We start from the raw sequence: 16,964 nt of genomic DNA, 5'->3' as shown, positions 1-16,964 counted from the left end.
CTCCCTCTGCTTCTGCACCAAGCGACTTTTCATCCTCGGTGATTTCAACCTCCATCTCAACTCATCTTGCTCACTCTCCTCTGAGTTCACTGCCCTCCTATCCTCCCTTAATCTTTCCCTTCATGTCAACTCCCCACCCATATACACGGCCACCCCCTTGATCTTATAATCTCACGTGGCCTCACTATCCCCTCCGTAATCATTACCAATAAGGCAATCTCCAACAATTTCCTTATATTACTCTCTACCTATATTCCCCTTCCCCCTCCTAAACTGACTTCTTTTCATATCCGCCCCTGGAAAAAACTCTCCCTCAAGTCCCTTACCACTGCACTTTATAATTCCCAACTACCTAGCCTTTGGCCTCCTGTTCTCCATGACATCTCTGCAGCTACTGGCTTACTAAATCACACCCTCTTTACCACCTTTGATGCCCTTGTCCCAACTAAAATCATTACACTCTCTCACCCTAGTCATTCCTCCTGGTATACCCCTCACCTCCGCTCCCTGAACGTCTTTGGCAGACAACTGGTCTAATCATCCATCACCAGATTTGGCTAGATCTTATAAAGCACTACCGGGTCCTGCTCTCCATCAAACCGCCCACTATTCTAAGATCATCCAGGACGGCAAAAATAACACCAGGCTTCTCTTCAACACTAACCGTCTTCTCAAACCACCCTCCCCTGCCTCCTCCTCCCTCGCCTCCAACAATAAATTAGAGAAGCTCAGGGACCTTTTTGTTAAAAAGATCGACAACATCCGTTCAGCTGCTTCTGCTTTCAATTCCCTCCCTCCCGCTAGCCCACCGGACCGACTTCCTCTAAAGTTTTCCCCCTGCCCTAACCCTAAATTTACATATTTCTCTCCTATATCCCCCCTTGCCCATTCAAAGCTCATCTTGTCAATGAGACCGATCTCCTGCTCTCTCGACCTTATTCCTACTAAACTGCTGACAACCCAACTTTCCTTCTTGGCTCCCATGTTAGCGGATATTGTTAACGGTTCTCTCTCCGGCAGTATTGTCCCCCTTTCCTTCAAATCTGCCAGCATCACCCCTCTCCTCAAAAAAACAACCCTCGATCCCTTCATCCTTGCTAACTATTGCCCCATCTCCAACCTCCCTTTCCTCTCCAAAGTTCCTGAACGTGTTGTTGCCTCCCAAATCCGTGCCCATCTTTCCCAGAACTGCTTGTTTGAATCCTTCCAATCAGGCTTCCAGCCCTGCCACAGTATTGAAACTGCTCTTACCAAGGTCACAAATGACATCTTAATTGACTGCGACAAAGGTAATCTATCCCTTCTTGTCCTTCTGGACCTGTCTGCAATCTTTGACACAGTTGACCACAAAATTCTGCTCCAACGCCTCTCCACCATCATCAAGCTAGATGGGACTGCACTCGCCTGGTTTAATTCCTATCTTTCCAACCGTAACCATAGAATCACCTCCAATGGCTTCTCTTCCCGATCCCACACTGTCACCTCTGGTATCCCCCAAGGATCTATCTTTGGCCCCCTCCTATTTCTCATCTACATGCTGCCCTATGGTGACATCATCCGGCAACACATTGTGAGTTTTCACATGTACGCTGATGATACCCAGCTCTACCTCTCTTCCACCTCTCTCGAACCCTCCACCATCTCTTCTTTCAGACTGCTTGTCTGACATTCAGCACTGGATGAGTAGAAATTTCCTCCAATTAAATATCGGGAAGACCGAAGCCATTGTCTTCGGTTCACGCCACAAACTCCACTCCCTTTCCACTGATTCGATCTCTCTCCCCGGTAACTGTCTAAGGCTGACTAAGTCTGTTCACAACCTTGGTCTCATATTTGATCAGGAATTGAGCTTCCTACCTCATATTCGTTCTATCACTAAGACTGCCCATTTCCACCTTTGTAATGTCGCCCGTCTCCGCCCTTACCTCAACTTGTCTGCTGCTGAAACCCTCATCCATGCCTTTATCACCTCTAGACTTGACTATTCCAATGCACTCCTGGACACTCTCCCTGCTTCTACCCTCCATAAACTTGAGGTCATCCAAAACTCTGCCGCCCGTGTGCTAACTCGCACCAAGTCCCGATCACCCATCTTCCCTGTGCTTGCTGACCTACATTGGCTCCCAGTTAAGTAACGCCTCAATTTAAAAATTCTCATCCTTGTTTTCATATCCCTCTATGGCCTTGCCCCTCTTTATCTCTGTATTCTTCTCCAGCCCTATAATCCCCTTAGACCTCTGCGCTCCACCTATTCTGGACTTGTGAACATTCCCGATTTTAAATGCTCCACGGTTGTGCCTTCAGCTGCCTAGGTCCCAAGCTCTGGAATTCCCTCTGCCTCTCTACTTCTCTTTCCTCCTTTAAGATGCTCCTTAAAAGCTACCTCTTCGACCAAGCTTCTGGTCATCTGCACTAACATCTCCTTATATGGCTCGGTGTCAAATTTTTTATTATGTAACACTCTTGTAAAATGCCTTGGGATGTTTTATTACGTTAAAGGCGCTATATAAATATATAAGTTGTTGTTGTCATGAAAGATCAACAACCTGAAACATTGGCCGGAATTTTCCACACCTGGGCGGGTCGGATGTGGGTGGTCGCGACCCCATTCCCGATTCCAGGCCGCTCCTCACAGCGACTTTGCTTTAATAGGGCCTATTAAGGCCGCCCTGCGTGTTACCTGGCCCAATTAAATGGTGCAGGTCTGTTGAAATCAGCGATGACAAATTTGTGTGCACCTTTGGAAGTGGCTTAGTTAGTTGGAGTGAATGGTGAGACATAACGGAACCTCCAGCAATGGTGGTCAGTGTGAAAGGAATGGCTTGGTTATTGTAGGGATCCTTAATGGTGTTGCTGTGGGGTGGTGCCAACCTGCCGCAGCATGTGGCAGCCAGGGTGTGCAGCGTCAAGTGAAGTAAAGTTAAATAAATCTGGCCATTATGAGCCCATCCCTGGCCTCCCGAGCAGCAATGTGCTCAGCTGCTGCTGGGATCTGGACCACAGCTTCCTTCTGCTCCTCCTCCCCCTCTGAAGAGACTGTGTGCTCAGTACCTTGCTCCTCATGCAGTGCTAATCCTCGCTGCGCTGCGGTATGTGTGCAGGACACAGCAGACCACGCCGATTCTGGAGACCCTGGCTGGTGCATACTGAAGGGCTCCACCAGATCTGTCAAGGTATCTGAAGCACATTTTCAGCATGCCTACTGTCTGCTCTATGACACACCTGGTGGAAATGTGACTTTCATTATATCTCTCCTGAGCCTCAGTACTTGGTCTCCTCAAGGGTGTCATGAGCCTGTCTTCAGTGTCTCCAAGCAGCCAGCCGGAAAGTCTGTTTGGAGGAGCGAAGAGCTGAGGGAGGATGGACTGGCGCAGGGCGAAAGAGTCATGGCAGCTGCCAGGGAATTTTGCGCACACATGCATGATGATCTTCCTATGGTTGCAGACGAGCTACACATTGAAGGAGTGGAAGCCCTTGTGGTTGACAAAGACTCCTGGGTGATGATGGGATGTTCTGATGGCCACATGTGTGCAGTTGATGCCAGCCAGAGTGGCAAAGCCGAGCGCCCGCTCAGTAACACTGGCTTCATCAGTGGCAAAGTTGGTATAATTGGCTGAATTGTGAAGGACATGAAACAGTTAAACTCAATGTACAGAGGGAATGAGTACGTGAAACCCTGATTCGTGATCGATTTGGAGAAAATTAACAAATGGACAATACCACAAGTTAACTGCAATTATGTACAACGATCAGTTCCTGACAAGAACGGAAGGAGCATTAACACCTGAACAATGCTATGAGCTGAGGGCCCATCACTGTAAGGGGAATTACATTGAGGGAAAAATTCGGTTGCTTTGCAAAGCAACTAGTGCCTGGGCGCGGCGCTGCCAACGCCTCCCGCGAAATTTAGTGGGAGGTTAGCGGCGGCGGTAACCGTTAGCGCCTTGCGGCACTGCGCTGCCAGCAATGATATCACCGCCATGCACAGCGCCCCGTTCGCGTCCTGGCCACGATCTTTGGTAGCGCCCCCTGACTTACCGCCGGATGCTATGTCCGACGGGGGTCAGGGGGGGGCCAACCTGCGGCCAGGGCGGCGCTAATTAAAAGAGAGGTGCCAGGCGGCCAGTTTTGTTGGTGGCCGCCTGCCAGCACCTGCCTGCGCTTCTGTCCCCAGCTTCCTGAACCCCCCCCCCCCGCGGAGTGCCGGCCGCGCTCCGTGAGCCTGACACTTCTCTTGAGTGCCGGGCTCTTTTGCCAGCACTCCGATCCCTGGTGGCCCAGCTGGGCCCTGGGTTGCGCTGCGCAAGGCCCCTCCCCTTTAAGAAGGGGAGGAAGGCCTTCAGTACCATGGCGCTGCGGCATGATATTCCCTTGCAGCGCCCCAAGAGGGAGGCGGGGCGCTTCCAGTAGCGCCCCGCTTCCCTCTTGGGGCGCTACCGATGAATTTCGGCTGTGGGGGTGCTAATTTTTTCTAGAAGTTAGCGCCCCAAAGGGGGTGCGACTCAATTTTTCCCCCATTAGCTTTATGCTGTGTAAACAGCAGGGGAGGAGATGAGGAGTTGTCTCTGACCTTGCAGTTCTGCATAGCTCAGGAGATTGGAAAAACAAGCTAATGAGATGTGAAGACCCAGCATTCCAGCCGGCTGTTAACTGAATCTACGCCTGAGGCCCAGGTGTGTGTGATAGCAGGACTGGGACACTAGAAGGACAACATCGAAGCTTGGGCACTGCAGTCAGGTGAAGAAGGACGGAGATCGGTCATCTCTTGAGCCAGGCCTACAATCAACATCGGTAACGACCAGCCGCGTGGGTGATTGTAAGTTTCAGTTAAATCATAAAGGGGTTTGTACTTGTTTGTAATAATTAAGTTTCAGTCAAATCAATCATAAAAGGGGTTTGTACTGTGGTTTTGTTGGTTTAATAAACTAACAAATTAAGGTTGAGCCAAAACCAGTTTGTTGCGTGTATTCTGTTCTTATAATTCCGGGGCCCAAGAATATTGTAAGGAGGAAGGGAACGGAACCCCTTACACTTGTCAAAGAGAGCATCGGTGATCTGTGTGATGCATCTGTGGGCGGCCGACTGCGAGATGCCGCAAATGTCTGCTGCAGATTCCTGGAAGGAGCCTGAGGCGAAGAAGTTGAGGGCGCTGGTGACATTGACAGCCACTGGTAAGGCATGTCCACCCCTTCCTCTGGGCTGCAGGTCTTGCTCCAGCAATGTGCAAATGTCTGCGACGACCTGGCGCGAAAGCCTGAGCCTCCTTTGGCACTGCTGCTCTGTCATGTTGAGGAAGCTCATCCTCTGCCTGTTTACCCTGTGTTGGGGGTACCGCCTCTGGCGCGGTGTAGCCCTGCACTGATGCCCTCTGTCCTGTGCAGCATAAGGTAGTTGAGGAGAAGGTTGGTTGTGTTGTTGTTCGTGCTGCTGATGTGGGGGCTCATCGTGGTCCGATTCGGAGGACCAAAGTGAGATAGTATAGATGGCACCCAAGCTGATGGAATGGATGGCAGGTCAAATAGAGATGACAGAAGCAATCTGTCAATGAGGTGATAGGTTCTAACAATGAGGTGACACTGGATGGTGACTTTGCTGGAAACATTTGCAGCCTGTAGAAAGCTATGTCTGTGCTGACAATGCAGTCAGCAACAGCTTCTGTCTGAGGGAAGTGATCAGCTGTGAGGTGGGAGTTTTTATTGTACTTTCCATGCTGTGCACTAATCAGCTGGATCAATGGCCACTCAACTTTTGCCTCAGGTTGACAGATGTGGTTCCCGAGCTGCGTGATTCCCATGGTTATCCAGTGAAATTTGATAGGGTTAAAAAGACTCTTAAGGGTCTGACAAGTACCTAATAAGCTCGCCCGCCTCTGCCATTTGGATGGCTGCCACGCCGGCAAACGCGCCTGAGGGAAAAATGCGTGGGGGCGGGATGACGGTGGGTTCCCAACCCGCCGCAAGATTTTTCAAATTTCCCACCCGACCCGCCTCCAATCCGCACGGACACCAGAAAACTCCAGCCGTTAACTCTGTTTCTCTCTCCACAGATGCTGCCTGACATGCTGAGTGTGTCCAGCATTTTCTGTTTTTATTAGGAGGAGGAGGAGGAGGAGGAGCAGGAGGAGGAGGAGGAGGAGGAGGAGGAGGAGGAGGAGGAGGAAAACATAAATACACCGTTCACAACAATAAACTGGACCCTTCCAGACAACACATGCAGACTGCCTTTTATAGTGCATGAGGAGTGCCCTTTAATTTGCGCTCCCCACGGTGTGTTGCGTTCCATTTTACAAACGCTCTGGACGCCAGCCGCACAATGGGGCGGTCCGACTGAAGTTTGGATTCGGGGCGGCCAAAGGGCGTTGCACGAGGATGTGACGTCATTTTCTGCGCGCGCATCCAGGCGGCCGCTAAACTTTGCGCCGGCGCTAACGGGCAACTTAATTTGGGGCGAGGCGCAAACTGCATTGCGCCCGGGCGCTACACGCATAGCGCCCGAAAATCACTTCTCTTAAGGCGCTAACTGCTGGCGCTAGCAACTGAAAATCTAGCCCTATGACTCTAATACTGGCCCCAAGTGTAAAGAAGATGAGAAAAAATTTGCGAAGCTTGAGCTCTACAGTTTGGAAAGAAGATAATTAAGTTGGGAAGATCATCTCATCGAGGTATATAAAATATTAACTGGTGTAGATGAGGTGACCCCGGAATAGTAATTCAAATTAATCCGGGAACTCGGGCTAGGGAAGGTCATTTTTAATTAGTGAAAAGTAAATTTAAAATGGATATTAGGAATAATTTCACTCGGAGTGATAAATATTTAGAATAATTGGCTGGGTGAGGTAGTGGAGGACAAGATACTTGAGATATTCAAAATGCAGCTTGAGGTTCTAATTGAAGATTTAGTTCATAGAATCGTAGAACGATACAGCACAGAAGGAGGCTATTCGGCCCATCATCCCTGTGCCGGCACTTTGAAAGAGCTATCCAACTAGTTGCACTCCCCTGCTCTTTCCCCATAGCCCTGTAAATTTTTTCCCTTCAAGTTTTTGTCCAATTCCCTTTTGAAAGTTACTATTGAAGCTGCTTCCACCGCCCTTGCATTGGAGGGTTGGGCTTCGATGGGTGAAATAACATTTTATTCTTTTTGACCTTTTTGTTTATATTTCTGTGACTCCGCGCTGTTTAGATTGTGGGATGGAGTCCACAGCATTGGAGCGACAGGCACGTTAAATTCCACCCGTGTAGTTGATTGAATCTCATGGTTTGCAACGTTATTTTCCAGCGCAGTGGCTGTTGATGTCCACATCAGCCAGGGTTGATGTCCACATCAGCCAGGGTTCATGTCCCCCTTCCGACAGCCACTGCTTGTGCACTTTCCAGCAAGGGTCACTAGATACAGATTGGGATTGGGAACCTTGGCTGATTTTCCCCTTTTTTTTGCCGAGCATCCCAATTGCTGCCCAGCAATTGCTGAGATTGGCAAACTCATCACACAACAGGAAGCAAATCTCGGACTGTCTGGTCTGTAAACAGCTTCATTACACATCTGGCAGTGCATTTAGTTGATAAAGCATTGGGGAGCTCACATTCTACTCAAACGGCAGAAGTGTTTTTCCTTTAGACGCTTTGAAAATGGTTCATTTCAGACAACAGTTCACTCTTTCCTTAATACAAAACGCACTACATGAAGCTGATGTTTGGTTCATTTGGTCCTTTAGTGGTCACTGACCTGCAGTGAACGACTATTGGCCCCGAATCAGGAGGATTAGAAATCTTGACACGCCGTATAAATGCGAGGAGACCTGTCGCATGGTAGGGGACTCCATGTTCTGGCCAAGCTGTGAAATTAAACTGCTGCGCTTCATGTCTGGCTGAGTAACCTCTCTAAGAAATAAAAAGGTATCTATAAGTGAGTGTGTCAGCAGTGTTTAAGATCAACAATAGGAAGAAAGGAAACCCACAAAAGTTACTTAAATTGCCAATGCTGTAAGTCAAAGGGACAAGGTCCCACCGATTTTTAAAATGGATGGGACCAAAGAGGAAAGTTACCAACAATTACTTTAATTTTCTTTAAATGTTTTGCTTCTAATTGCAAACATTTATTTTAGCTTTGAACTCTATAAATATGGGTAATCATAAAGGTGAAGCCAATCCTGATCCTATAGCTTGATATTGCAGCCTCTCGAAAAAGCTGAGGAACAGACATGCCAACAAAATTGAAAGCATTGGAATTTGGCAAATTTTGGGCCTTTTGACCTAATTTTGGTTTGCTATTTATCAAAAACTACAACAAAGTTATGCCAGAAACAAAATACACAGGGGGTCATTTTAACTTTGGCGATAGTGCGAAATGGGCGATATTGAACTGGCCACCCATTATATGCACCGCCCGATTTTTTCTTCCATTGAATTCATTGTTGTTGTGTGGATAATTTATGCACAATTGCGTCCCTGGTGGAGTTGGTTGAGGGAAGAAATGTTGTCTGGGACACTGAAGAAATGTCTGCTCTCCTTCAAACAATGCCATGGGATCTTTTGCACCCACTTCAGCAGGCAGGCAGAACCTCAGTTTAACATCTTATTTGAAAGACCATACCTCTGACGACGCAAATCTCCCTCAGTACTGAGGTCAGCTTAGATTATGCGCTCAAGTCTGTAGTGCAGAAATTTGAAGAATTTGTTGCAGAATTTGATATGCCAAATCCTGCCTTAATTATGGAAAACAATCTTTCAAGGTGAATACGAGGGGGGAATTAGACCAACAGATCATGTAAAACAAGAATCAGAGGAATATGATGACAATTAGCATTGGATAGTGCATTAGATAGACCATTAAGCAGGCATGTCTGGAGAGCTTTCATCCTGTCATCAGGCAGGAAACAGGTCCAGCATCTGGCAACGTTACATTAAAATATTCAACTTATGTGAAGTTTCTGGGTACAGAAATAAACTTTAGACCCTCACCCTTTCAAGTGAGAAGGTTCTGACAGTATACTCTGCTAGAAGCTCTGTTTTAATGAGAGCAACCTTTATGTCTCCATACAGCTCCGTGTCATCAGGCCAGTATTTACAGCATTTGACCTGTGGATATACACAGAAACACATAGTTTAACCTTTACACAAGTTTGTTTGCAATTCAAAACTATTAAATATGACTCTTCCTTTTCACCAAGTTTACACTCTGTTAATAAGGAGAGACATAAACACATGGGATGTGCTACAGCTAACATAATCACTATTAAACCAAAGATTCAATTCCTGACTGCAGACCACCAGTCTGTTCACCAAGCAGACATCTTCAGCTTGGTTACACTCATACAAACAATACTGCCCTGTTTATACTGCCTTTCGGATTTAAGAAGGACCTACCTGGGTTCCAGTCATAGAGAGCGGTCTTTAGGTGCTCATGGAGGCTATTACCCAGCCATGGGATCAGAGACACGCAGAAAGCCCAGAACTCTGAGCCAGAAGCGCAAAGAAAACTGTTCAAGACTGGTAGACCCTAGAATGGGAACTGGGCACGGTGAGGGTCGGGACAAACAACATCTAGAATGCACATGACACCGGAAGGAACTACGAAAAACTGGAACAACTAAGTGGGGTCAAACTAAGAGAGAATACAGGATGGTCTAAGATGGGTTTACAGTGTATGTATGCACAAAGCGTAGTAAACAAGGTAAGTGAGCTGCAGGCACAAATAGCTACATGGGAATATGATGTTGTGGCAATAACTGAGACCTGGCTCAAAAAGGGCAGATGGGTATTAAATATTCCTGGTTATAAAGTGTTCAGGAAATATAGGGAAAGAAAGATAGGAGGTGGTGTGGCAGTATTGGTTAAGGAGAATATCACAGTGCTGGAGAGGGAGGATGTCCTGGAGGGGTCAAGGACAGAATCTATATGGCTAGAGTTAAGAAATAATAGAGGTGCCATTACACTACTAGGTGTATTCTATAGACCACCAAATAGTGGGAAAGATATGGAGGTGCAAATTTGCAGAGAAATTACACAGAGGTGCAAGAACTATAGAGTAGTAATAATGGGGGACTTCAACTATGCTAATATAGACTGGGATCGTAATAGTGTTAAGGGCAGAGAAGGGGAAGAATTTCTGATGTATGTTCAGGAGAACTTTCTTGATCAGTATGTTTCTGGCCCAATGAGGGAGGAGGCATTGCTGGATCTGGTTCTGGGGAATGAGGTAGGTCAAGTGGAGCAAATGTCAGTAGGTGAACATTTAGGGAACAGTGATCATAGTATCTGAGCGACTTCAGTCACATGGAGAATCTGGGGTTGTTCTCCTTAGAGCAAAGAAGGTTGAGGGGAGATTTGATAGAAGTGTTCAAAATCATGAGGGGTCTAGGCAGAGTAGAGAGAAACTGTTCCCATTGACGGAAGGGTTGAGAACCAGAGGACACCGATTTAAGGCGATTGGCAGAAGAACCAAAGACAACATAAGGAAAAGCATTTTTACGCAGCGAGTGGTTAGGATCTGGAATGCACTGCCTGAAAGGGTGGTGGAGGAAGATTCAATCGTGGCTTTCAAAAGGGAATTGGATAAGTACCTGAAGAAATTTTTTTTGCAGGGCTACAGGGAAAGGGCGGGGGAGTGGGACTAGCTGAAGTGCTCTTGCAGAGAGCTGGCACGGGCCAAATGAAACATAGAAGATAGGAGCAGGAGTAGGCCATTCGGCCCCTCGAGCCTGTTCCGCCATTTAATGAGATCATGGCTGATCATCCAAATTCAGTACCCTGTCCCTGCTTTCTCCCCATATCCCTTTAGCCTTAAGAAATATATCTAACTCCTTCTTTAATATATTTAATAAGTTGGCCTCAACTGCCTTCTGTGGTAGAGAATTCCACAGGTTCACCACTCTCTGGGTGAAGAAATTCCTCCTCATCTCAGTCCTAAATGGCTTACCCCTTATCCTTAGACTGTGACCCCTGGTTCTGGACTCCCCCGCCATCAGGAACATCCTTCCTGCATCTAGTCTGTCTAGTCCTGTTAGAATGTTATAAGTTTGGCCTCCTTCTGTGCTGTAACTGTTCTATGATTCTATATGAAGTGCCTTGGGACATTTTACTACACTAAAGGTGCTATATAAATGCAATTTGCTGTTGTTATGTTTTGTTAAGACACAGGAGCTGGATTATCAATGCAGGGTTAAAAAACCCACACTTCCTTCAGGGAGAATTGTACATGAGTTATTTTCAGGACAGTTGCTGCAATGTTACATACCTCCAGCCCTGGGAATACACTCAATTTAAAAAAAGAGAGATGGGGGGGAAAAATTCGGTATCGCCCATTTTGGGGTGCTAATATCGGCTGGGTGCAAAGTTTAGCGCCCGGCGCTATTTATCACCGCCAACTGCAATATTCACCTCTATCGCCCCTGGAGGTGATTTGAGCGTTAAATCAGGCGCTACACACCTCTCTTAAGGCGCAAACATCAGGGAGCGAGGCGCTACCTCAGAACACTCCCGAAGCTCAGGCGATGCCAATTACCATGGAAGCCAGACAGACTGGCGCCGTCCAGTTCTTAAAGGGAAGGGGCCATCTTGCTGGCCAGCCACTCCCTGCTCATTGCAGCCTTGAATCTCGGCCTGGAGAGACCTCAAAAGCAATTGTGTTGGAAGCACTAATGGATAGGCCCAGGGAAAGAGCTCGGCACTTAGGAACCTCAAAAGTGGCGCTGAGGGCCAAAACTCCTTAGGACAGCATTAAAACCAAAAATTTTGCCGACAAGAAAAGGCAGGAAGCGCCCGCCTTTAAATAGCGCTCCCCCAGCCCCTTCCCGACTTGAAAACATTCCCCTCTACCTGTCATTCCTAGCGGCAGGCGCTAAGGCAGGGGGCGCGACTCAGTATCTGGTCTGGGGCGCTACAGGGATGTTGCACGCGATCTGCGGGCGCAGGAGATCATGGCGGTAGTGTTTAGTGCTGCCGCAAAACGACTGGTCAATTTCGTGAGCGGCGCTAACATCACTGCGCCCGGGCGCCCCTAAGAGGGCGCAAAGCAACCGAATTTTGTCCCCATGGAATGTCAAAAACATACTGCGGGAGGGGGCTGGGGTGAGGGAAGGCGAGGACGAGAATGGAACTGCGCAACAAATTGTTCAAGGCACAACTTAATGACTAGAGAAATGCAAGATTTAAGAACACACTGGGCAGTCTTGCAGCAAAGAGATCCCTGACTTATTGGGAATGGTTTCAGAGTTTAAAACTGATTTTAAATAGACACCACTGTCAAACCATTTAAAGGGGATCACTGCAAGTGACAAGGGCGCAGCACACTGGGGGAAGGGGATTAAATATAATGGGTTTTCCCTCACTGGTTTCCCGCTCCCACAATACAATTACAGAAATCTTTCAAATTCCTTGAGACCCCGGATCCTGATAGCTTTAGATTGATCTAAGGGGGAAATCTTTGCATGTCCAATTTTTTGAGAAATTACACTGCACAAGAACAAGAAATAGGAGCAGGAATAGGCCACTTGGCCCCTCGAGCCTGCTCCGCCATTCAATAAGACCATGGCTGATCTTGGGCTCAAAGCCACTTCCCTGCCCGCTCCCCATAACCCTTCACTATCTTATCTTGCAAAAATCTGTCTATCTCCACCTTAAATGTATTTAATGACCCAGCCTCCACAGCTCTCTGCGGCAGAGAATTCCACAGATTTACGACCCTCTGAGAGAAGAAATTCCTCCTCATCTCAGTTCTAAAAGGGCGACCCTTTATTCTGAAACTATGCCCCCGAGTTCTAGATTTCCCCTCGAGGGGAAACATCCTCTCTGCATCTACCTTGTCGAGCCCCCTCAGTATCTTATATGTTTCAATAAGATCACCTCTCATTCTTCTAAATTCCAATGAGTATAGGCCCAACCTGCTCAACCTTTCTTCATAAGTCAACCCCCTCATCTCTGGAATTAACCTAGTGAATTGTTTCTGAACTGCCTCCAATGCAAGTATATCCTTCCTTAAATAAGGAGACCAAAACTGTATGCATTACTCAAGGTGTGATCTCACCAATACCCTGTACAGTTGTAGCAGGACTTCCCTGCTTTTATACTCCAATCCCCTTGAACTAAAGGCCAACATTCCATTTGCTTTTTTGATTACTTGCTGTGCCTGCATGCTAACCTTTTGTGTTTCATGCACAGGGACCCCCAGGTCCCTCTGAACTTTAGCATTCTGTAATCTTTCTCCATTTAAATAATAATTTGCTTTTTTATTTTTCCTGCCAATGTGGATAACCTCACACTTTCCCACATTATACTCCATCTGCCAAATGTTTGCCCACTCACTTAGCCTGTCTAATCCCTTTGCAGATTCTTTGAGTCCTCTGCACAACTTGCTTTCCCACCCATCTTTGTATCATCTGCAAACTTGATTACATTACTCAGTCCCTTTATCCAAGTCATTAATGTAGATTGTAAATAATTGAGGCCCCAGCACCGATCCCTGTGGCACCCCACTGGTTACCGTTTGCCAACTGGAAAATGACCCATTTATCCCGACTCTGCTCTCTGTTAGTTAGCCAATTCTCTATCCATGCTAATATATTACCCCCAACTCCATGAGCTCTTACCTTATGCAGTAACCTTTTATATGCCACCTTATTGAATGCCTTCTGGAAATCCAAATACACCACATCCACTGGCTCACCTTTGTTGTCCCTGCTCTTTACATCCTCAAAGAACTCCAGAAAATTTGTTAAACATGATTTCCCTTTCATAAAGCCATGCTGTCAGGGAGTGAGAAATGCTTTGAGAATCAGATTCTCTGTTATGTCTGGGCTTCCTAGCCACAGAGACGATGGTAAATCAATCTTTGTCATTACTTTCGTCCACTGAAAAAAAATCGTTCCTGTTAACAACTTCTCGGTCTCTGACACCATCAGAGATGTGCTGACAGACAGGCAGACAGCTAGGCCCAGTGTACCGATGAGTCCTATCAGACCGTTCTCAACATAATTGCATTGTTAATGAGGAGGGGATCTGAAGTTGTCCAAACTCTTTACTGTGTCAAGTTTTAATGGAAATAGACAGGTTTTTTTGGTAAGAGAACAAATCAGTGCAAGACTCCGACGGTCTTTTGCTCTCTCCGTGATGAATTGTGTGCAGTGCTGTACCTACCCGCCCAACCTCCACCAGCTTGGTAATCATCACAATGCTAGAGCAGCGCTCCTGCCACACCATCCTCCAGAAGTCATACACCATTTCCTGTTTTGGTCCTAAGGGAGAACAAGCATTTCACATTTGAATCACACTTTCAGTTGGTAAACATAGGAACAGGAGTAGGTCATGTAGCCCCTTCAGCCTGTTCCTCCAGTCAATGAGATCATGGCTGATCTGTGATCTAAGTCCATAAACTCTCTAATAACCGGCACAATTCTCACTCCGAAAACTACAGTATACAGTCGTTTATAAGTTTTGTTTCACTGTTAAGTAATTAAAGAGTTATGGATTACCCTCAACTGGCATTACTGTACTTAATCAAGCATCTTCCACCATCCATTTAACACAACATTCTGCAGGTGAGTACCCAATTATACTGCACATTTCTTGATTTTTTTATTTTTGTTTGTTAAAAATAGCCTCGGTAGATATACCTCTCCGTTATCCGGAATTTTTTTATCAACTGGCACCATCCCGGTCGCGTCGGTGCCGGATACTAAAGAGTTTCCTGTATTCGCTTTTGCTCCATATCCCTTAGTACCTTTGGTTAACAGAAATCTATCAATCTCAGATTTAAAATTAACAATTGACCTAGCATCAACTGCCATTTGCAGAAGACAGTTCCAAACTTCTACCACCCTTTGCATGTAGAAGTGTTTCCTAACTTCACTCCTGAAAGGCCTGGCTCTAATTTTCAGGCTATGTCCCTTAGTCCTAGACTCCCCAACCAGCGGAAATAGTTTCTCTTTTTCTACCCGATAAGTTCACCTTAATATCTTCAAAACGTTGACCAAATTACCCCTTAACCATCTAAATTCCAGGGAATACAACCAAAGTTTGTGTAATCTCTCCCAGTAATTTAACCCTTGGAGTCCAGGTATCATTCTGGTGCACTCCCGTCAAGGCCAATATATCCTTCCTAAGGTCTGGTGCCCAGAACTGAACATAGTACTCCAGGTGTGGTCAACGTTCCCGCTAAGCTGTGCGGTCACGTAGTGGTCTGGAGGTCCCACACAGGCTGCTCACCTGATTTTACATGGAAGAAGCCGCGCATGCATGAAAATTTAAATGGGCCGTGCAGCCAGTTAAAGGGACCGCGCCGAAAAAAAATTAGAGGGAACATTGGGTGTGGTCTAATTAGGACTTTGTATAGTTGTAGCATAACTTCTACCCCCTTGTATTCTAGTCCTCTAGATATAAAGGCCAGCATCCCATTAGCCTTTTTGATTATTTTCTGCACCAGTCCACAACATTTTAACAATCTATGTACAAGGACCCCATAGTCTCTTTGGACCTCCACTGTTTCTAGCTTTTCACCATTTAGAAAGCTCTCTGATCTATCCTTTTTAGGTCCAAAGTGTATGACCTTACACTTCCCTATAATAAAATCCATTTGCCACAGTTTTGCCCATTCACTTAATCTATTAATATCTCTGTAATTTTATGCTTTCATCTACACTGCTTACAATGCCCCCCATCTTTGTGTCATCAGCAAACTTGGATATGTGGCTCTCTATCCCATCATCTAAGTCATTAATAAACAGAAATCTCTACCTCCACAGCAACAGTGACTGCACTTCAAAAGTAAATCATTGGCTGTGAAAAGCTCCGGAAGACACTATAGGCGCTATATGAATGCAAGCTCTCTTCGCTTTCTCTCATTCACCTCCACGGCAAATCCCTCATTTAAGATTGACATGTTGTCTAGGTTTCCTCTCACCAAACCCCAGCAAACGGCGTGGGATGAAATCCACTCCCAGGCCTCTGCCGATACTGCTTTGTAATTCTTCTCATATTGCTTCCCTCCCTGGCCTCTATTTGGAACTTACCTCAAATGGGTCAACTCATAGCCCCAACTTAAACTGAAATAGATTGGAAGCCTGAACTCATGTCCTACCAATTCTGTCTCGAAGTACACTGCTGCTCTAATGCTCCTAATTACTTTGACATAAAACAAGACTTGTGTATATTTTACCAGTTGAATTTCCAATGTGCTTTACAATGTCTGAGAGAGGACGAGCTAGATACAGAAATGAGTATTCAGTGTAGAGAAAGAAAGCTACGAAACCACTTGCTCGACAGCCTGCTTCGACACTACCAGCTTCGTTCATGGTTCGTTCAGTCCAACCACCTCCAGCATGAACTCAAAAGTCACTTCCATTGTATTCTTCTCTACACTCTTAGCACTCCATTTCTCGTGACTTAATTTGTCCTATTGTTAAAAGTGGCTTCATCATTTCAGGGGCAATACCACAAGACATTCCCTGTAATTTTATAAACCAATCTCATGTCAGCCCTTTAAAGATGATGAAACAATCAAATTTGCAAATGTTCAGCACGATTTGAGCCTTAGTTAATACTTAGCTGGGACTTTCACAGCTGCTTGTATATAACGGTGGTACATGCTGGGGTTGGGCTTCTTAATCAATTTTCTGAAGCAGATTTTTTTTGCAAAGGAAATAATGTTGGCTTTACTAGAATTTCAAGTCATTTTTGTAATTAGAAACAAACCCTATAAAATAGTAAGAGGGAGCAGGTGGTGAAGCTGCAACTGTTCCACCCCATGCCTCAGCTGAACATTGCGACTTTGGGGGCTGTCGGAAGGAGTATTATCCAATAATTTAGGTACTTAAGTGGAGGCAGTAATTGGTACAGGCATAACAAATCCCACTTTTGTGCAATCTAGTGCAATTAGTGAATATGAAAATTGTCCTACTCTGCATACAAGCCCACAACTAAACAGTAAATCATTTTAATAACTGGGTAAAACAGTGTCAAATTTCTGCCATT

The 16,964-nt window shown here is 46.1% G+C and overlaps 1 protein-coding gene across 7 annotated transcripts in view; it reads right to left on the bottom strand.

Annotated features, from left to right (window-relative positions):
- The window catches only part of ptprub (protein tyrosine phosphatase receptor type Ub), a 1,172,978-nt gene that overhangs the window by 68,085 nt on the left and 1,087,929 nt on the right, over window positions 1-16,964 (bottom strand). For all 7 annotated transcript variants that reach the window (XM_085962902.1, XM_085962905.1, XM_085962901.1 and 4 more), the window contains 3 exons: window positions 14,133-14,230; window positions 8,961-9,077; window positions 7,726-7,880 (listed from right to left, as the gene is read on the bottom strand). In XM_085962902.1, coding sequence (XP_085819028.1) covers window positions 7,726-7,880; window positions 8,961-9,077; window positions 14,133-14,230 — 370 coding nt within the window. The remainder of the gene's footprint in view (window positions 1-7,725; window positions 7,881-8,960; window positions 9,078-14,132; window positions 14,231-16,964) is intronic.

The sequence above is a fragment of the Somniosus microcephalus genome, chromosome 20 (assembly GCF_052327205.1).
Source record: "Somniosus microcephalus isolate GS21.2 chromosome 20, FLI_Smic_1.0, whole genome shotgun sequence".
In the NCBI taxonomy this organism is placed as follows: Eukaryota; Metazoa; Chordata; class Chondrichthyes; order Squaliformes; family Somniosidae; genus Somniosus; species Somniosus microcephalus.
The sequence above is the reverse complement of the archived record's forward strand: the minus strand, read 5'-3'. Positions and strand labels throughout refer to the sequence as shown.